Raw genomic sequence first — 21,928 nt, forward strand, 5'->3', positions numbered from 1 at the left:
CACTTTTTTCCCACAGTTCTACTCACCAATTTGATTCCAACTAAAATATATTACTACTAAAACACATTTTAATCTAAACAAAAGTATTTAAAAAACATCTCTCTAAGTATGTAGTTTTATAACAGTAACTGGTAGCTTGACCTTTGATTAACTTTGAGTTTATATGGAGTTTTTTTTCATTATTATCTTCATAGTTGTAATAATTATGTCAACTGTTAAGAAAATGAAGAAATGAATCTACATATTGAACCAAAAGATCACAGCAGAATACTTGAGAAAGAAATTACAGGTCATTTATGTGTATTGTTAATCACATAATTCCTCAATAAAACAATATGATGAATAAATATGCAAATCAAATGGTTATTATGCCACAGATTCAGTTTCATTTCCATGATCAAATTTAAGGGTAAATATAAAAATGTGACAGTAATGGGATCTTTTCATTCTATTAAAGTCTAATTGCTTAAGTTTTATGAGAACCACAGAGAAGTCCAGGATACAGTTGTTCTTAAAATAAAGTCCTGTTGAAGTAAATGAACTGTGACTTGAACTGATATTGTAATTAACCAGAATGACAGTCAGTGGTGTTCACTAAAATAACCATTGACTGACTTTCTAATGTAAAGATTTTCCTGTCATCAATATCTACTTAATTCCCCCAGTCCATTGCTTCAAATACAGTAAAGATCACGTATGTCTATTGTCAGAGGTTGCTACAGATGGTTTGGCTAAACGTGTGGAAAAAAAAGTTTATTGAGCGTGTTTGATGCCAGAAAAAGAAGAAAAGAGGTGCAGAAAAATAGAATCAAAATGAATAGAAATTTATTTCTTTCCTAATTATTAAACAAGAAAAAAAGTTTTGTATTGTGAACTTTTGAAAATGTCTTTCTCAAGTTCTCTCTACTTCTTTGAAAGCAACCATTTACTTCTTTTTAGAGTTCTGCCATTTTATCCCATAAACCATGACACAGGAACCCCCTGAGCAACCTAAGCAAAAATGAGTCACGCTCTTCTCCTACTGTCTACCTTTCTCTCCCAGCACTACATTTCAACTATTACAATCCTGAAAACTGTTTGTTTGTAGATTACCTACTGCATACATCCTGATTTCCATGAACTATTTGCATTTCTTTTATTTAAATCCCTGTATAGTGGTGGCAAACTGTATAATTTAAGGTCTACCAGCACTCCAGAGTTTGCTTATTTCACCTCAGATGAGGCTGCTGAATTTGCATTTATTGTGTTTGTGTTGCCAACACCTCAAGGCGATCAGCAGCACCAAACCATAAAAGGAATCGTAAAATGAGACAGATTGCAGAAAGGCGAAGAGAGTGAAAGAAAGATGTGAACAAGAAGTATAATAGGGTTTGGATATTGAAAAGGAAGTGAAAGCTGACAGGATAAGTAAAGAGAAAAAAAGTGCAAATATTTAAGACAAGATTGAAGGAGGTTAAATGAGAGAAAAAGTAAAATAAAGGTTGGGGAATGACAGAAACAGATGATGGTGCTGACACCTGGGCGTGCTGCCTAGACTAGAAAGAAGTTTTGTGTGTGTGTGTGCATGTGTGTGTATGATTTGTCAGGGATAAATGGCTATTATCACTATGACAATGTTAATTACAGCCAGACTATTAGGCTCGAGGAGTGTCGCCTCATTTATTTGGTTGTAGAGTTGCTGTGTGTAGATGTGTGCATTTCTCAGCTTATGTCTATGCAGATTCTCTTTTGTTGAGTGTTCCTGCAAGTGAGTGTGTGTTTCTGTGTGAAACAAATTTTATTTTTATCCATGTTAGACAGAATAATTACTCAAAATAAAGTGGCGGTGAAATGTTGAAATATTTCTTTTGACTTATCTGACTTCTGACTTATTGTGTAAACTGAGTAGGAGACATTTCAGCTCTTCCACTCAAGAGTTATTGTTGGGTCACGCTTTCAAAGTCAGAAATTATTAGCAAATATGAAGAGGAAATTTTACCCCAACTCATCTTAAAATCATTTTTAAAAATCAGGAACGCAAATAAAGTAGAATAATAAGTAGGGTTCCCAATATGGGGTCAGGTTAGTTTAATAATGATGTGGAACCATACAAAGCAGAAAAACCACAAGCACTTCTTTGGATAGTCTTTAAAAGACTCTAATACAGTGCATATAAATGTAACTGAATTTAATGTTTCACCTGATAGTAAAACTATTTAGATAGAGTGCAATACCTCACTTTCTTATTGCACTTTTCTCTGAGTCCATTTCTGGGGACTCAAGTGTATTCTTAGCCTCTTCACCTCTGCTACCAATCTCAGGCCGTCTCCTCCTGCTCCACCTGCCTGTCGGACATGATGCTAATTGGAGCTCCTAATGAAGTACTAACAAGTCTGTGGGGTATCTGAGAGTCAATTGCTCCATTCCTGGGTCAATCAGGACACACCTAACCTTTGTCATTCCTTTGCGAATACAAACAGGCAGGCAAAGGTTGCATCCGCACACAAGTAACACGCAGACAGCCTTCACAGCCACAAAGTGCTATCAGGCCTAGTGTTTTTCTTGGGGACAGCTGAGATTAGAATGTGTCAATACTGCACACAAGTAATAACAGGCAATTATCAGGAGTGTGTTAAGACTTTTACGCAAGATGCAGGTCAAACAACGTTACTATTACACACTTCTTTTTGTTTGTATAACCATATAGGATCCTATTCAGGAGAGGAGCTTTTGTCTTTGAAAATGGCTGGGTGGTAATAATAGTGCTAAAAAAGAAAATGCATCCAGTTCAGGAAAGGTTTGCAAAAGTATTCATTGCCCTGAAGTTTTTAATGTTTTATGATGATTCAACCACAAATGTCATTTTTTTTTATGTGAGAGGCACAAAAATAATTGCAAAGTAGAAGGAAAATATTCACGGCTTTCAAATCTGCCTTCTGAAGTCACCTGCTCTTTAGGCAGATTCCTTAATCTTTCTGTAAAAATACAGTTCTGTAAAGGCTTTGACAGGGAACATTCAGGAAAAGAAATGCCAAAAGAACGACAAAGAACGCTACAAAAAGGTCAGGCATAACCTTTTGGAAAAGTTTAAAGCGGGGTTTTTGTTAAAAACCCAATATGCCGAGCTCTGAGAACTCACTAATTGGGTAATTTTTAATTTGTTTACAACAGAAGGAATATGACAAACGTTCACTTGCCATTTCAGTACTTTACAGTTCTAACACATAAAAATCTTGTAGTGTGACGTAGATCTGTATCCAAATCATTTTGGTCAATAATTTGTGAAGCCAACTTTTTCTGCAATCACAGCTGCAAATCTTTTGGTGTATGCATCACATCTACAGACTGAACTGTTTGGCTATTCCTCTTTGCAAAATAACTGAGATCAGTCAGATTTGATGGAAAACATCTGTTGGTATTAATTTTTTTGCTCAAAAGAGTCACTCACATACTGTAATCTTAATCATTCCGTTTTAGTTCTGGCTTAATTTTTAATGTTGGTATCCAGCTGGAAGGATCCACAAAACATGATACTGCCCCCACCAGTGGCTTTGGTTTTCCATCTGACCTTTAGGACGTTTGATGGCGCTTGTTGCAAAGACCTGTTGCTTTCTTCATGCCACTCTTCTATAAGGATGCTGCATGTTGATTAACAATCTCCAACAAACCTTTGAGGTATTCATAGAATTACACACATGTAGACCATATTTACTTTGCTGCATTGCATTGTATTTAGGGGCATGAGAAGAACCAAGTCTTGTGTAGTGTGAAGAAAGGATAAATGATATTTGAATAAAAAACTGAAAACTGTGGAGATAATTTGTATTCCGACAACCATCCGTTGTTTATCACATCAAATTAAAATTACATCGTAAGCTGGGGTGCAAATAGTTTTTTCAATCAATTTAAAAGAGGAAATGTCTGGACTCCCTACCATGAGTTGCCTCACTGACAAATATCATAGAAATATAACTTAACCGATAACTTAACACAGTTGACATTTTTCTTTCCTTTTCATAAATTAACAAGATAAGGAACAAAACATTGAGACAGAAATAGATGGAGAAAGAAGAAAAGTGGGAAGTGAAGAGTGAAACAGAGTAAGAAAAATGGGAGAAGCAAAAAAAAAAAGCAGAAATTAAAAATGGGGGTTAAGTGCTACAAAATTAGAGTAATTTTGAATAATCAAACAGAGAGGGAAGAATAAAAAGAGGGAGGAAAAGAGAGGAGGGATGAAGACAGTTGGTAGATATGAAAGCTAACAGGCCATCCAACCGTGCACACACACATGGAGTGTATTTATTTTAGTAATTGGGTTTATGCCAGATCCAGACATTTTCACTAACTCTACACTTAACCCAAAATCAATACGCACCTTAGTCCTGGACCTAATCCCTAACGCAAGAAGAGAAATTCTTCTTATGGGAACCAGGCTTTGGACCCCCTAAGGAGCACCAGGTCCTCAAAATGTAAGTATCTGATGAAAAAATTGGCCGCACAAGGTTAGAAATGCTGAAACACACACACTTGTGTAAAATCCTTGGGAGAATTGTTCTTTCAATTTCCAGAGGCCTAATTTAATTAGAACTGCCCTGCTCTTGTCGTCTCTACCACCGTTTGTTTGTCTCTTTTCTCTCTTCCTCTTTGCTTCTGTTCACTTGAAGGACTGACACACATCCACTGGACCTCTCTTCGTTTTCCACCATTACCTCTTTCAATTTTGGAAAGCTTGTTTAATATAATACAGTGAATATTAAAATAATTACAAACCCTAGTTTATTTCTTCATTGTCACAGTTTCCTCATGGCCCAGACTATAATTAGATGGAAAAACACTCATTGCATTTCGTACAACAGTCGTGAAAAGAGTTCTGCATCTCACTTGAAAAGCATAGCAGGTCAGAGAAGTTGCCGGATGGTGCAGTGCAAAAGACTTATTCATGCATTTATGCATACATTGCATACTTGTTATAAAACGGTGCAGCTATGTTGAGTCTATTAAGCTGTCAGGGGAAACTCATCAGACTGTATTGAGTGAATCCTTCTTTGTGAACAAGCATGCAGACTCAATGGACAGCTGATTGCACCAAGCTTATTTACTCAACTCAATTTTGTATATTTTATATAAAAATTGTTTAATAATGTTAACATTTTATTGTGACAAAAAAGTAAAAACAGAATTGGAGGGGAACATTTTCACGTTATTATCATTGATGTTGAATTTTAAAACATGACAGGCACAGAAAGAAACACAAAAACATTGATTTTGTTTCCACCAGCTTGAATAAAAAGTACTAATATGATTGTTTGTGTTTTGCCGTTTGATAAAGCTGTTCATTAGCCTCCTGTGATCTCTCCTAAATAGTCTTGTGTTCCTTTTTTCTCTTTAAAATCTTGCTTTCAGCTTCTAAAAAATGCTAATTTTTGTTTGTTCTCTGTGCTAAATCTTAGTTTTCCATCTCTTCTCTCTCTTTTCCCCCTGCCCCTCATTTTGTTTTCCCACTACATCTTTCTTTTAAAATTTCATTATTTTAATTTAGTAATTTTATTTATTTTGGTATCTGAATAATTAAAGTTGTAAAATAGCAGGTCTGGAAATAGCTAGCAATAATCCAGAGTTAGGAGTAATTTGCTCTTCTCTTCTTTTAGGCTTCCCCGCACCTCTATCTGCTCTGATTCTGCTGCTTTAGTGGTCCATGAAGAACCAGTTGTCAGACTGAGCACTTCCCAAATGTGATTATGTAACTGAGTATGAAGGAGTTTGTTTTAGATTTGGTTCAGGGGAGAAAAATCAAATCAGTCAGTCATGGTAAAATTGGGAGCTTTGATTATCCTTCTGTTTCTCATTTTCTTTGAAAGCTTCTCTCTGCAGCCTTGGAGAAATCCTAGACTTCCTACATGACTTTATCTTAGAACAGATAATTAAAACTTTTTCACACTTCCTCAACAAGGAAGTTACTAATTCAAACAAATAATAATAGCAGCTTCTGAATCTTTGAATTTGAATAACTCTTGGTTTGGTGCAGTCAGACATACTGACTACTGGTGAGTTTGATGCTGAAAACTACATTAAACATGGTGTCACAGTCAACAAGTATTTACATTACCTTTTTGATTTTTTTTAAGTGTTCAAAATGCTAGTAGAAAATTGAAACAATGAAAACAAACATTTTTAAATGAATCATCTCAAATCTAAACAGGAAATAAATTCTGTAGAATTGCATCTTACTTGGAATGAATCTGTCAAATCTTGTGATTTGACAGATTATTTAGTTTTGGGGAATTGGAAAAAAAAAAGTGCCTTTTGCAATAAAGACATTAAGTTACAGTTACCATGCTGGAGGTAAGCAAGCAGGGGAATTCTGGTAAATATTTGTGAATAATCACAGCACTTTCTGAATATATGATATGTTAGAATTGTAAAAGATAAACACAGAAATATGCTTAGAGTGTAGAAAAAGCTCGAGATGTGAGAAAAAGAAATAAAGGAATAGATGAAAGAAGGTGTAAACTTTAAGCCTTTTAATGAGTTGGGTATGTGTATGGGAATGGTTTCATTAACAGATATTTGATTTTTCAGTTTCTTTTTCTGCACTTACTAACCTTTTTCTACACAACCAATCAGAAGAGGAAAATTAAGAAGCCACTTAGCATAACTGCTCTGCTAAAAGAGCAGAAAATGCACTCATACACACAGGCATCTTTAAGAAACAAAGATAAACAAGAGTCCTAATTAAGAATTAATTACATAGTAAAGCCTCAGAGAGGTGAAACTCTTTGGAGAAATGAAGGAGGATGAAGATAGAGGATGAAGATGAGACAAGGGCAAATGGAGTAGCAACAGGACGGGTGGGAATTTAGAAAAAGAGGAGCGGGCGTGAGGTTAGGGAATACATAGACAGAAGGGGAGAGAGAAAAGTGTTTAAACCTGAAGAAAAAAACTAATGAGAAACTGGAAGGATACTGAAATTCTGCAGTTCCACAAAGCTACACAATTACAATCAGGCACAAACAAGACAATAAAAAGATTTAACAGATATTTTAGTTTTATGTTCTTCCAGCATGAGCAATAAATTAACAAATCTGCATAAATGAGTATATGTAAAGCAAATTTGTGGAACAAAGAGACAAGAAAGGGCCATTAGGTTTGTCGTAGTGAAAATGTTAAACTTTTTGCTTTTATTTTTTGAATCAAGTCAGTTGTTTCAAAAATAATCAATTCAACAATGTTATAAAAAACAAATATTAGATATGACACCGGAAGGGAATATAACAAAGTACGTTTTAGATCCTATTTTCCCTCTGATACAAGTTTGTCTTTTATGGTTTCGTTCACTTCCATTAGTTATACAAGACAGATGAGCTCAGTGTAAATGAGTCTAAATCATCAGAAAAACATCCACTTAAAAAAAATCCAAAAATAGCTTAACACATTTTGAGTGAACATTTAACTGCGGCGTTGTCCTTGGTGATAAAAACTTTAGATTCTCAAAGACTAATTTTTGTTCTTCTCTACCCTGTTTTCATAAATTATGGTGGGAAAGATTGAGAGTGATTTGCAATGACAAACAACAAATGACATACAGCACAATTAATTATTGCCATTTTAAGAATGATAAATTTATGTGGGACTCTAAGTGTCATGTAACACAAATATTAATTATTAGTATAAATTAAGCTTAATTTAATCCAAGTAAAGTCTCTTTTTGACTTTCAAATAGGATGGTGTGAGTCAGAACATGAAAACAAACGTATATTTCACCTAAAGCATGTCAGATGCTACAAAGACGACCTTGAAATCCACAGTAAACACCTACATTTTTTGGTGTATTTTAGTGTATGTATGAAATGATGCAGTGTTTATGAAAAGTCTAAAATGATGTGGTCAAATATTGAAAGTGTTGACAATGTGCCAAGACTTTGTTGCTATTCTATGTTTAAAAAAAATGTTTTTTTTTGGAAGAACTGATGCTGTTTGTGTCAATGCGTAGATCTAATCATTTTTGTACCCACTCCTATTACATGTAAAAATAAAACAGTGTTGTTTTCCACAGACTTCCATTCAATTTGAATTTTTACTTTAGAAAGTTTTAACTTTTTAACTATCTGAGATAAATAAAATGCTACAAAACGAGTTCTGTTTATATCTGTATCTACAGGAAGTTTTGTTTGTAAAATTAATTTTTTTGCCATCTTTTCACTCATTGATGCCATGTTGGCAGCCGATTCTTAAAAAAAAAAAGATACAAATACAAATAACACAGAATACAACACAATATTATAAGCTCTTATTTTGATGGCGAGTTTAGGAGGAAATTACAACTAAAATTGCTTCAGGATTCTTTTTGAGAGCAGAAATCATTAGCTAATCTTAATCACGTTGAATTCAGTCAGTTTATTATATCCAGTCTGTTAATGTCTGTGTTTCCTTCTCTCTTTGGCTCCCCTCTCGCCTCCCCGCTCAGCTCTCCCTAACAACTCTCCCTCCTAACCCCTCATCTCGAGATGAAACCAATTTTTTAGGCCCCACAGGAGACAAATTACTCCTAATAATCCCTCGTTTCTTGGAGAGGGATTCTTTCGTCCCAGCTCAGCCAAGAGACCAGAGGCTTAATGGATATATGGAATTAGGGGGAAAATGTTGGAGATGGATCAGTGATGACAGATAGTATTCTGATTCTCATTTTTGGCTTCCAAAAAAAAATAAAATAAAATAAAGAGAGCCATTCTGTACCTACACATCAGCCCTGTTGATGAGCTGACTCTTGACATGCGAGCTGGTAGCAGATGGCTGATGTAGATTTTGAATCATATAAACAGTCGAAGCAGGAATAATGTTTCAAAGCCAGCATACAAAGCCCCTGATGCAATTATGTGTGATGCACAGCTTTCAGGTACTTTAAACAGCTGTGAGCAAGATTTCATATTTTACTGTAGTTGTATTTCAGATGCTTCCCAAATTGTGATCCTCTGATGTGAAATTGGCTAAACTGAAAGATGTAAAAGTGTTTGAAAGCTTCCACATCTAACACACTTTGAAGTTACACCTCCAGCTCCTAATTCTATTCCTTTACTCTTCCTTCTCTCAAAGACCTGGGAGAAAAATGAAGCTTTCATCTTGGCGACCTATCACAATGACCCCTCTCAGTGACGGACACCTTAAACAACCAACCAATAATCAACACCTGGTCAGGCAGCTCTAGTAAACAAATCAGGAAGCCCAAATGGCTTGTAATAACAGCCATTTTGATGCTTTTACGGAAGGGGAAAGGCAAAAGATAGATGAAGGGAGAGAAAGTAAAATTGGATCTGTAGATATGTGTATACAAAGTGAGGCTGTTCTTGCTGAAGATGAAACGGTCTTTCCATATAGTAAGCCTGAAGGAAGTCTGTATGGAAATCAGTTTTCATCAGTATTGTCTTAAACCCCTCTTTGCATGATTGCTAGTGTGTCTTCTAGTGAATGCAACAAATTATTCATCTCAAAGAAATTGGGTAAATTGTTATGTCGGAAACATCAGAAAAAAAAGTTGCCTTTCAAGTTTTTCTTTGGTCAGTGTTACAAAATAGCTTTACATTAGGTGCTACCAGTTCTACTTTTATCTTGTGAAAGTCAGGCCCTCTGAGTCGAGGCTTTCTATCAAAACCTTTCACTTCAATTACAGCTGCAAATAATTCAGGGTATATCTCTACATTTCACCTCTCTGTATATGCCAACAAAGGAATCCCAACTCACACCATAACTCTGCACCACAAATGCCATTCTCTATGTTGGTTCAAAAGCAAAATGTTGGGTCCATCTCACCAGCAGACCTTATGTCCCATATTGGTTGTGCTCCTTGTTGCAATCTTTAAAAATGCCTTGTAGGCTGTTTTTTTCAATGTGCTGTCTATATGCCACTCATTCATAGACATCTGATTTATGAGGTGCACAACTAACAGTTGTCCTACTAAGGTGATCTGTCCTACCTAAACCACCTCAAGAGCTACCATGAACCTGTTTTCTTGATTAATGCTTTTCTTATCTGACCTGTAAATTTGCAAGGATAACCATCTGTTATTAGGTCTGATATACTGAAAACCAACACTCACTGAATGTCTCTATCTTTAGTTTAATGAAAGAAATATGGTATGAGCACCTTTGGGTTAGATACCACTGTGAGCTGACAACAGCACCTGGCTTCATGTTATTCTCTGTTTATAGGGGATCAATTCTCCATGAAAAGTTAAAAGCTTGGGATACCATTTTGAACCTGACCAGGCTTTAATTTTCTCTGTTGTGATGTTTTTTTTCCCCCCACAAATGTTCTGTAATAAAACATTCAAGGCATTCAGAAAGCATATGTATTTATCCAGAGATTAACTTCTTAACTTGATTAACCCCAAAGGGTTTTAGAAGTAATTTCCACCCGAAAAATACATACAGGAATAGCTCCCCAGTTATCAGATCAAACTGGAAACTTGTGGTGTCTGTGTAAAGGAAAGATATCAAATAATGTTTTTCTAATGTCAGCACTATCGTAGCTGTTACCCTCCCTGGTGTAGTTGCCATGTCAGGCTTAAATTGTGGACTCTTCACTAATTCAGTGACCTCTTGATGGGAATTATTTGGACTGGATTTTAAACATCAGATGAAAGGAGTAGATTAAGTACAAATGTATAATGCCCCGTTGGAAGTTTTAACTTCGTCTTCAATAACAAACAATGGTTTCCTACAGTCATCCAATAATGTGAAGTCGAAGTAGGTTGTATGATAGTGTTTTGTTTGCTGTTTCAGAGAAAGAAAGGACCTTTCAGTCTATGTTGTTATGATTTTAGTAGTTTAACCATCAACAATCCAATCATACAAACTTAGCTGTCCACAGAAAGCTGTCATTGATTGTTGCATACAAGTATATATTCTATCTTTGCACTTGGAGCTTTGGTATGATTTCATATTAAATTGTATTTCTGTTTTGAGTTTTTTTTTTTGTCATATCATCATTATATTGATGAAAAAATATTATATGTAAATCCTGTAGTGTTGCAGTTTGGAATAATGGTTTCCTATAGTTTCTAAAAAGAGGAGGCTTAATGAAATCCCTTAAGCAAAATTGGGTTTTGTCACTGGGGGTTTGCTGTTTGAAGGAGAGCTATCAGGCCAGATTAGCTTGACCTTAGTAGTAATGGAAGTAGGAGCATTTTGAAATGCATCCCTCATTTCATTTTTAGCCAGTTGTCTCTAGTTTGCCTTTCCTAAGCCATAGTTTTTGATTTGAGTTTGTGAATGTGGGATGTAAATGAGTTAGCTTCACACATTAGGAGATGCTACAAATGTTTTGTAATGTTTATTTTGGTGCTCAACTTAGATTTTTTTATAAGTGTGTTTTTGGGTGCAGAAAATCACACAGATAAAATTAGATTTTACTAGAAAAATAAAAACTTACTAAATATGGTATGTTTTCATTAAGTTTTAATGAAAAACTTAACGAGGCTTCTAAATGTGCACAACATCCCACAAGAAAACAAACAAACAAACAAAAAAACAGCTTTCTAGTTAATATTTGCACACATAGAAAGGAATATTTCCCTGAAATACTTACGTAAATCCTTAAGCATGGCTTAGGCTGGAAGTAGCTTAGGCTCTGGATTGACGTATTTAGAATGACAGGTGTAAAACGGAAGACGATTTCAACTGAAAACGGGACCCTGTCAGCTATCAAAGTACATTATTGTGTGTTTTTATGGCTATGCTTTTTATTATTAAAACTTTGGTGGGCTGAAACCGTGTGTGTGAGAGAATCCAGAAGGTTTGCATCAAGTGCAGTATTAACAAAGTGAACTTTAATCTTAGGCTAACCTGAACAAATGGGAAGGACCGGGGTGTCGCCACAAAGGTTAGGAGGAGGAGCAAAGAGGAGATGAAAAATGGAATCCATTCAGGCATGAGAAATATGTGCAGCTGTAATCGTAGATTTAAATCTGCTCTCATCTGGGAGCAAATCTCTTACCTCTGCCAGCGGCACAATGCCCTGGATGTCGGAGTTGCTAATGTAGAGGTGGGAAACTTGTTCCGTTTGCTTCAAAGCCATCTGTGTGTTAGCGGAGTATTCCACAGTCCAGCGCAAAGTCTGGGTTGGCTTCAGATTAATCACGTTGTCAACTTCAAAGTCCAGCTGCATTACCTCATACGAGTAACTGTCCAATCTATAAAGACAGAGAGAGGATATCAGTTATTCGACATGTTTATTGAAGACTCATACTGACTTTGCCAGGGGGAATGGTTTGCATTCTGACTGCTAATGTGCAGCATGTAGAGTTGTGACCAAGCTTGGATGCTTTATAAACTGCTAATGCAATACATTCGTTCATGGATTGTCATATTCTTTTCCAAATATTTGAAAATAATGCTTTTGTTTTCCAACACAGAAAGGAATTTGCTGGGAACCAAAGAATTGTTTAAAGTGCATCCACAACTTTTTTAGGACCGCGGCTGTGTCCTGTGTCTTTGAGGGTTCTTCCACACTAGATTAAGACAACCTCTTGTCTCCAAGACCTCCACAACCTGTTCAAAACCTTCTTTAGTCTGAAAATAAACATGGTGGGGTTACTTTTATAAATGGGTTTTTCCTGGCCATCATAAAAAATTGCTACCACAAGGGGTATCAAACCTGCCAAGGATTGTATAGATCTGACAACCGTCATGCAACAATCAGTGGAAATACAGCTGTAAACTGATCTCCATCATCCACTTTTTCTTGCCAAGAAGTAATGACTATCAATATTTCATTGTTGGATCAATAGCATGAGAAGATGTAAATGAGAGGAGAGGTTTCTGTACAGTGCTGCACATCACTGCCACCCTGGGAAGTAATTATAGTTTCTGCAACACAATGTGAGAACATCCTGGCAGGTTCAGTCAGAAGTATTGATGCAAATTAAATCTAAAATTACATGTTAGAATTTAAAAAAATAAATACATAAATATAATAAACCCTCACAACAATCCTATGAAAGTTTTGTGTCAGGGATGTTTCACATGCAATTTTGAGTAATTGTGTACCTGGTGAACATACTGGATGGTTTTTAATGTCACAATAGCCATATCTTTTGCTTGCATTTAAGTGTCTCTGTTTTTTGTATTAAAAGCAAAATCTGCCAGTCTGTGAGTGGCTCACCATTTCTGCTGCTGCTAATTGGACTGATGTTCCAGCCCTGTGAACCAATCAGCTCTGCCCTCTGCTCACCTGGCTGATCATCTGCAGCTGCTTAAATATCGAAACACACTTACATTCTAGGCGACTGTGATTCGATTTGAGCAGCTTGCCCTTGTGTCTTTTGTTGTCGGGACTTAAATGAATGTATGTTTTGGAGACTGCGCTTGATTAGACACCAATTTAATTTGTCTTGGACCAACACGTTGAGTAATGGCCCAGCTACATCAATTGTGTACTTGGAGGCAGGTCAGGTCTGGTTCTCTTGTCTGTTACTCCAGCCACTTCAACTATTTAGATTACTGGTGATCGTAATCTCAGAGGTGCTACCTCACATGTGTTTATGTTTAATTAATGTCTTTTTTGTTTTATTCTGAATGAGGGAAGATTTGGGTAGTTTTAAGTATATCAAATTAGAAGAGTTTTATTTAAATCATTTATTGATTTAGAAGCATCCATGGGGCCACAGATCCTCCTTGATGTCTCCTGACGAGACTCTGGTTTTACCTTTCTTTGTTCAATATTATCTTAAAACACTCATTAAACCTGTAAGGCTGGTTAACCATACCAGGCGTTTTATGATAGTACCCTCATAAAGTCTTTCTGAGCTTGATTGTAGAACATTATATGGTCTCAGTCATTATTTAGTGAACAAAATTATTTACTAAAGTCAGGTTTATTTCGTTGAGGGATTCTAGTTTCTTTTTTAGAACTCATTACTTAGCAAAAGGTTTGAGATGTCAAGAACTTTATTAGATCTTGGGTTCAAAGAGGGAGAAATCCAGACACTAAGGTTGGGCTTTTGTTTGGGTGTCACTTAATAATACCTGCATGACTTCAGTCACATATTACGATTGAAGAGAAATGTCTTTTTAAAATGAGCTTATTCTTAGACTAACGCATAATCTGAAATGTAACTGTAGAAGACTAAACTGAGATTAAGTCCTTCAAATTTAGGTTAACAATGAATTGATTCACACGAGTAAAGTTGATGTTTACGTTTCTGAAGAAAAAAAAAAGTAAAACTGTGCATGAATTATACTGTTTTCTGAAATGTAACAATTTGGTGCAGAAAAAAGGTTTGCAGTTCACACTAAGTGCAACACAAAAGCTGTACAGACAAAGGCTCAATGTGCACAATATTACTGTATTTTTATGATTGCAAGAAGAGACATAATTCAGATGCATTTCAGATAAACAGAAAGTACTGTCACTGTTTTGTCAATTCCCTCAAGGAATCTGTTGCATCTCACACACACACGCACACCCCCACACACGTGCACGCACACGCGCGCACACCCACACACACACAAACCCCAGAGACGGTATATCCTGGATAAAAGTTTTAGTGTTTAACCTGTTCCAAGACATATGCATTACGTATATATTAAGGTCATGGCAAAAGAAGTCACATAGGGTTTGCAGTAAATGGTGTCTGTGTGAGAATCAAAGCATTTGTCTGCAGAGATGGGTGGATGATAAGTGAAAGAAGTGGATCAAGGAGGAAAAGCTGATGGAGTGTCAGTTTGCCTTGACCTCTTTTACTTCACCGTCATGCTTGATTCTCAGTCATTTGTCTTCACCTAACCTCATGTCCAGTCTTCCATCATATCCTACCATCACATACTGCTGCTGTTTACAAGATGGAGAGACAAATGATACATTTTGGTATATATGCTTCCTGCTTCCTGTTCTTCAACTACCTTCAAGAAAGGAAGAAAAGGGAAGAAAAAGAAAACTCAATGCATCCACTGCTGCTTAGTAGATTTGTGTTAAAATGGCCAATCTATAAAATAATTAATCTAAAACATTTAGACGAAACTTGGAGGTGAAGACAACAAAATAAATGGGCAAGAAAACGTTCCTTTTTAAAATTTGATCAACATCTTTTCACTCAGACTTGTTACTTTTTAGTTTATCTGATATTTTTGCTGCACATCTGTTCATCTTTATTAATTTATTGGTGTCCCTTGAACTCCTTTTCTTTTCTTTGTGTATGTTTCCTAATCGCAAAGGACACATTAGAACCAGCCCAGTTTAAAATTTTCATAGGACAAAAACTCAAAACCTGGATAAGCCTCGACACATACACACTGAGACACAATGCCCTGTCGCTCTCGCTCTCCGTTCCTGTCTTTCCCACTCTCATAGATACATGCACACAGGCGATACACAAGCAACACACTTCTCCCGTCTCTCCGCCTTGCGCACAAGTCGATAGCACACATGTGCTGAGACCTATCCAAAAATTGTTGAGTGTGTTTCGGTGCAGTGTAATCACTGGAGCAGAAAAAGAAATGTGTCTGCAGTGACAGGTTCATTCAGGTGTTAGCTCCGTCACAACCACTAGGATCTGAAACAATATTACACTGTCCTCTAGTGCATACACATACGAAGACATTCCCACACATAGACACACACAAGACGTACTCTCCAGAACTCAGAACCGACCAAATAAAGGAATTGTAGAAGTCCATGCTTTTCACAACTTTTCAGCTTGTTTTCCTTCAGACAAAGCTAATCCTAATGGCTCGTAAACACTAGTCTTTGTGTAATTATTCTAGATCATTTATTTCACTTAGAGAATTGAGTTACTGAACTTTTACTAAATGAACTTTTCAATCCTTACATCTTTTAGTAGATAAACATCTTACCTGACTTGGTTAAGCAAAGTTGTTAAAGAGACATACTCTGAGTTGTTTGACTTTTATACATGGAACCAAGAAAAATGCTTTTAAATAAAAAATTACTAAATTTGAACAGCTGACATAGAAAAGTGATTTTTAAGTTGTAGAAATATGCCAAATAAGTGTTTCTTTCTTTTCTTTTTTTGTTGTTTTTTTTGCATACATTTGCAAAAGTGACAGGAAAATCGCTGTTATTTCACTTGACTTCTAATGTCTGTGCACTTCAGGGTGGGATGAAAATTCAACAAAATGACAGCATAAAACATTAAAGAATTTAAACATTTTTACAGCAGCCAAGCATCTTGAAAATAAACTTTTTGTGCCATAAGAAAAGCTTTTCTAGCCCCTTTTAAAATGGAAACAAACTAGCATATATGAATAATGATGTGCTGCCTGGAACCACAGACTGTGACTCTCTGTTGCTGTAAACTGTATTTTGTGCATCAGGGCGTCACTCTTTGGGGTATTACTATTGACTTCTAGTAGTAGTCCTTTGGCTTTCAATATTTGACACATTTCCTAATTTCTGATTTGGAAAGGAAGGAAAAAGTGCTATCAGCAGCAATTTAAATCACAACTAAAAAGAATAACTTCTATGTATCTATAATAATGTGAATGTACTTTGTGCCCTTGGCCAACAAAAACAAATGTTTTTGAACATAGATGTCTTATTTGACTCACTATAACACTTTATTTCAGTTTAATATGTTGTTTATACATCTACAGGAATTGCTGAGTCCTAGTAATAAAACTGGAATAAACAAAAATAAATCAGAAAAAAATGCTACAATAATTTATTGCAGCTATTGATAAATTAATTTCAAAGATGTAATGAGAATCAAGCATTTTAACAATGCACACTTCAAATAGTTTGAATACAGTTTAAAAAAATGTCCCAGTCTATTTGTCACCCGATAGCCGACCATAAAATAAGAAGGACAGGCAGATCTCTATCTTTTTGATATTAAATTGCTGCAGGAACTGCTTGGGGAAGCTGGGATGGCTTAGCCTATAAACCCAGATAAACGGAGACACTTCTGGCAGCGGCGAGTGATTTCTGAGATGTGACGGTTGGACTCACTTTGGTGTCTAACTTGTTTGGTACTTATGGGACTCTTGAAGCTGATTAGAAGAAATTATTGACCCTCTCCACCCCCACTTTCTGTTTAGCCATCAATTAAACAACTCAGTACCCAGTCTGGACCAGCGTAGATAAAATCATGATTGCAGTCACAGAAAGATCACCGCTTGCTCTGACAGGAGGGTTGAGATATTTAGCAGTTTTTAAATATTTCAGGAAATGTATAGTTGTGTGCAAGTGTGTCTTTAAATTGATTTGTCATATGTGACATGTGAGTAAGAAAGGACTTGGCTCAAATACCCATGGGGGAAACACAAGGACACACACCGATCCTGTGACACCTCCAGTGGACCAAGAGCCAAGGACCCGTCCATCTTTCTGTCGCAACTGTAACTACAATACACACCAACCTGCACTGGATCAAAACACATCAAACTGCTTCATTTCACTGAGAGTTAGAATTGGCTCATGTGTTTATTCTTATAGAAATAGAAATATTGGAAATACTTATTAAAAGACAGAGGTAGAAAGTATAAGTTTCCAGAAGAATTTTCGGTGGTATCTCCCATTTGGTGTGATTTTGGCACTTGAGATATTTCAGACACATTCGTTGCATCTTTAAAGACCACAAGGCATACATATGGAACTACTTTTGCGAAGAATTTTATTACTCAAGCTATATTATATCTTACTTTTAGAAGGGCATTATTTTCCTAGTCACACCACTAAATTATTTTCATATAAAGGAGTTTTTGTGTTACCTGTGGAATACCGTGACTATGCTAACCTTTTCTAAAAGCCTAAACCATGAGCCTTATTAATGGTTGGTTTAGTCCAATCAGAGTATTTAAAACCCATTTTATTAAAGTCATATATAGATTTACCAACACATTTCTCCTAGCTGGAAGTAATTTTATGGTTTGAAAAGAACCAGCCTGGATACTGACTGGAATCCCTTTCATTTTTAGAATGTTCTAATAAAATATGATAGGATTTGCGTGTAAATGGCATAATTTGTGCCCAATTTAAATTGTGTAAATCATTTTTAGACCACCTGTTATTTACACTTATAAGTGGGCAAATTTTTATAAGATTTTTTGTTTTGAGAAACCAAAAGGGCATTGAAAAAAAATATTTTCACAGCTTTAAGCATCAATAAAGTGATACCCATTTCATTGCTGTGGCAGGTACCATTTCATGAAGACAATGCATAACTTCAATAGTTACAGAAACATAATCAATTTCTCTAAAGTGTTTGCCTTACGGAGACTCCACTTATGGCTGTTCTGTAATTAAAACCTGACTGCTGACCCCTCGCTGGTTTCTTTCCCTGAAGACAGGCAGGTGTTGAAGTAAAAAAAAAATAAAAAATACAATCTGCCACAAAGAGGCAAAAGCCACATATATAATCCATAGACATACATGGAGTTCTTCACACCATGTAGTGAATGCTCAGAGGACAGGGGCGTCTTATCAAAGAGTGCCATAGGAAAGTGGTGGTCTCAGGGGAAATTCAAAGGACAATGGAGAACAAACACACGCACACATGAGCCAAAAGACATTCACCACTGGCAAGAAAAAGAGAAAACATCCCCTGGGAGAAAACAAGGTGTAGCAAAAGGGGGGGATGGAAATGGGAGAAGAACAAGAAAACAACACGGAGGAACAATTCTCCACACTTTGCTCAGAGGAAGTTGTCACTTACAGCATTTCCCCCTCAGCATCTTCACAGCCGGTGGCTCACTGCATGTTTGTGTGTATGCTTCTGTGTATTTGTCAGAGAAAAATAAACTCCTGAGATTCTTAAGACAGATAACTTTTGTGTGTTCTGGACTCAGAGCTGCAACACATGAACACAGAAGATCCCTGGATTTGGCACCCCACTGACCCCAAAGCCAAGTGTGCAAATATGCACACCATGTTTTGAGTATTTGTGATTTTATTCCCTTCCGTCACACACATGTGAAGGTGAGCACTTATCAAGAAAAAGAACCTGCGTCCTTTTAACCCAGGTTATGAATGACAACGTATGAGCATTTTTCGCTACAACAATAAGATTATCAGCTTCTAGTTATATGAAATGAATCATTGTGGGCAATACACAACCTAAGGAACTATTAATTTATGCAACTCATGAACAGATTATCCTGAATTCCTTTAATTAGTTTGAATAAACTCTTGTAGCTTTCAAGACTCAAACAGAGGCTCTAGTATACTTTCATTGTTTTAAGTACAAATGAGATTATAATTGTAAAGTATAAGTAGTTAATTAAAGATACAAAGTGGATTTTTCTTGATCTCAGCTGGGTTAACAATACTCGTGATATTTCAGCCAAAGTTATAACAATGACTTTACATTAACCAACTCAAAAATGTGACTGAACAGAAGACTTTATTCACTCTATTCACTACAAACACAAGGAGATAAAAAAAACAAAACATCAAATATCCACAGTAAAGTACCAACAATCACTGACCTGGCAATAATAAGTGCACTTCTTTTTGAAATGATCTACAGTGTCAGTTTCATTTTTCGATGCACACTTTAAGACCAACAAAAAAGTGTGTGTGTAATAGAAGGAGTGAGTGTGTTTCTGCTGTCAAGAATACAGTGAGGTTGTCACCAAGAGGAGAGGGGGGACTCTGGGGAAATGAGCTTGCAGAAACAAAGGACAAACACAGAATAACCCTCACATACGAACCAACGCACACTGTGGCTCACTTATGTTGAGCTGTGGATTACTACAAGTTTAGTGCTGGGAAAAAATTAATAACAGAACGTGGGTACACTGCACTTCTTAAATATTCATTAGAATATGTGCATGACATACCAGCATATACTCTCAAGGTGAAAACTGATAGATGGCTGTAGGATAGATCAATAGTACAGAACCAGTGAAGAATGACACACAAAGTGTTAGTGACGTAGTCTTTCTAACTTCCTTTTGTTCGTGGCTTTAGAAGTACTTAAGCACTATTTCACTTAAAAAAAAAGAAGTCAAGTTTATGCAGAATTAGGTTTGGAATTGTCTAGTTTTAAAATAAAAACAGACCTTCCTTAAAGCTGCAAGATGCTATTTTTCAAAAAAAAAAAAAAATTGCGTTTCTACACATTTGTTAAAACTTTCACCATCTCATGACAGTGTGGTATGAGACAGATAATCTGTGAAAAGATCGATCTCCTCCACTTCCTCCCTGTGCTGCTGTCTGAAGAAATGCACCAGTCCCAGTCAAAAGCAACTAATCAGAGCCAGGAGGTTTGTCTCATACCATATTGTGATGACATGACACTTTTAACAAACATGTAAAAGCATTTTTTTTATACTAGTTACAAACTGTTACTCCAAAATATGTAACCCAGTGTCTCTAGAACTTTTCTACAAACACACTTATAGATCAAGTGACCACATGTTCTAGTTTACGCAGGACTTTGCTGCATTGAAGCCTCTTCCTCAAGGTCTTTGAAGGCGTCATGTGGGGTTGCCCCATTTGGTGTGGGAGTGATGCTGTGGGTGCTTGGGCTACGTCACAGAGTGGGGGACTCCTGTTAGGTGGCCAGTTGCTCCTGGGCATATGTTGGGATGGCTGCAGGGATCTAGGCTGAGCTCTGGAGGGCATCCTTCCCATTCGACCTTCCCACCTTGGTTCTTCTGCATTCCAGTTGCTGTGGTGGTTTGGTGCCCATCATGCTGGGGGCTTCAGGCTGGGGGTCTTCCCTCCTTGGTGTTAAAAGACACTGGATCCCTGTGTGGCTGGGCCAGGGGGCTCAGTGGCCTGCATCTCACCTTTAGTCTATTTTTCCTGGAGGCTGCTGCTCCTGTGCTCCGCTGGCGACCTGCCTCTGTGTGTATGGCTGTCCTGAGGCGGTGCCTTGTGTGTATCTGCCTGGGGGTGCTTCCGCCTCCCGGAGCCAAGTCCACTTGTCCTTTGCGTCTCTTGGCTGCTGTGTGCTGCAGGCTTTCTGCCGTTCTCACTATTCTAACAGCCATGCACCTCCAGGTGACTAACTCGCTCACACACAGCCATCCAACGCAAACACAGCATTTTCTACATGTACGCCCATCCATACACACAAATACCAAATAGCTGAAGGTCACACAAACACAGGTTACTATTACAGCATGCGGCCTTCCTACTTTGATGCTGGATGCAGTCATGATTTAATAAAGTCAATCACTCAAGTACGATACCATCCTCAGATTGTTCTTGTAGCGCAAAACCTCCCTGGCACATGTAGGCAACCGGTTTCTCTGTAGAAAGCATGAAATGCTGACAGGACATGTGAAAATAAAGGAAGTATTAAGCATAAGCGAATTATTATTTTATCAATGTTTGATTTTTTTTTGGAACGTCAAACCTAATTTGAAGAAAGTAATTAAATAATTAGATTGAATCATTCTATATTTTGCTATACGCATCATTTCTGCATATGTCCCTGCCTTAGAGGAATTGTTTGGTTTTTGGTGTTGCCAGCCATGCTAGTTATTGTCTTGTATGATTGCACATAAGTATTTCTCTGATATGCACAGAACTCCTGTCAAGCACCTGTAAACACAAATATAGGCCCATGACGTCTCTTTTTCTTGTTCAGTCTTCCTTGCTCATAGCTACCCCCTACCCAGACAGCAAAATATTCCCCCCTTTCATTTCTAACATACACAGGTGGCAAATGCACACCTTTGCCACACATACTGCTTGCTTTTATCATTCACCCATTAAAGTACCTCCTCATACTCCAGTTGTCTTTCCTCATTTCAACACAAGCTACATGTTCTCTCTTTTCATCACATGCACACAAGGGGACAAACACAAACCCCCTCGTGTCCCTACACCAACAAAAAACATGCAAATGCTTTTAAGAGAGGCCCCAAAAAAGTCTGCTACTGTGTGGGTCTGCACCTCTGCAGGAAGATGGGTGGATAGAGTAACGGCTTCCTTGGGTTGGCGTTTTGTTGCTTTTAGCTTGTCTGAGTAGTTTGGAGGATAATT

At 36.9% G+C, this 21,928-nt stretch overlaps 1 protein-coding gene across 1 annotated transcript in view; it reads right to left on the bottom strand.

The window, feature by feature from the left end:
• LOC103469947 (transmembrane protein 132B) overlaps positions 1-21,928 on the bottom strand; it is a 243,143-nt gene that overhangs the window by 41,910 nt on the left and 179,305 nt on the right. Inside the window, exon 7 of the mRNA XM_008418032.2 lies at positions 11,969-12,164. Coding sequence (XP_008416254.1) covers positions 11,969-12,164 — 196 coding nt within the window. The remainder of the gene's footprint in view (positions 1-11,968; positions 12,165-21,928) is intronic.

Source organism: Poecilia reticulata, linkage group LG9, assembly GCF_000633615.1.
Source record: "Poecilia reticulata strain Guanapo linkage group LG9, Guppy_female_1.0+MT, whole genome shotgun sequence".
Taxonomy (NCBI): Eukaryota; Metazoa; Chordata; class Actinopteri; order Cyprinodontiformes; family Poeciliidae; genus Poecilia; species Poecilia reticulata.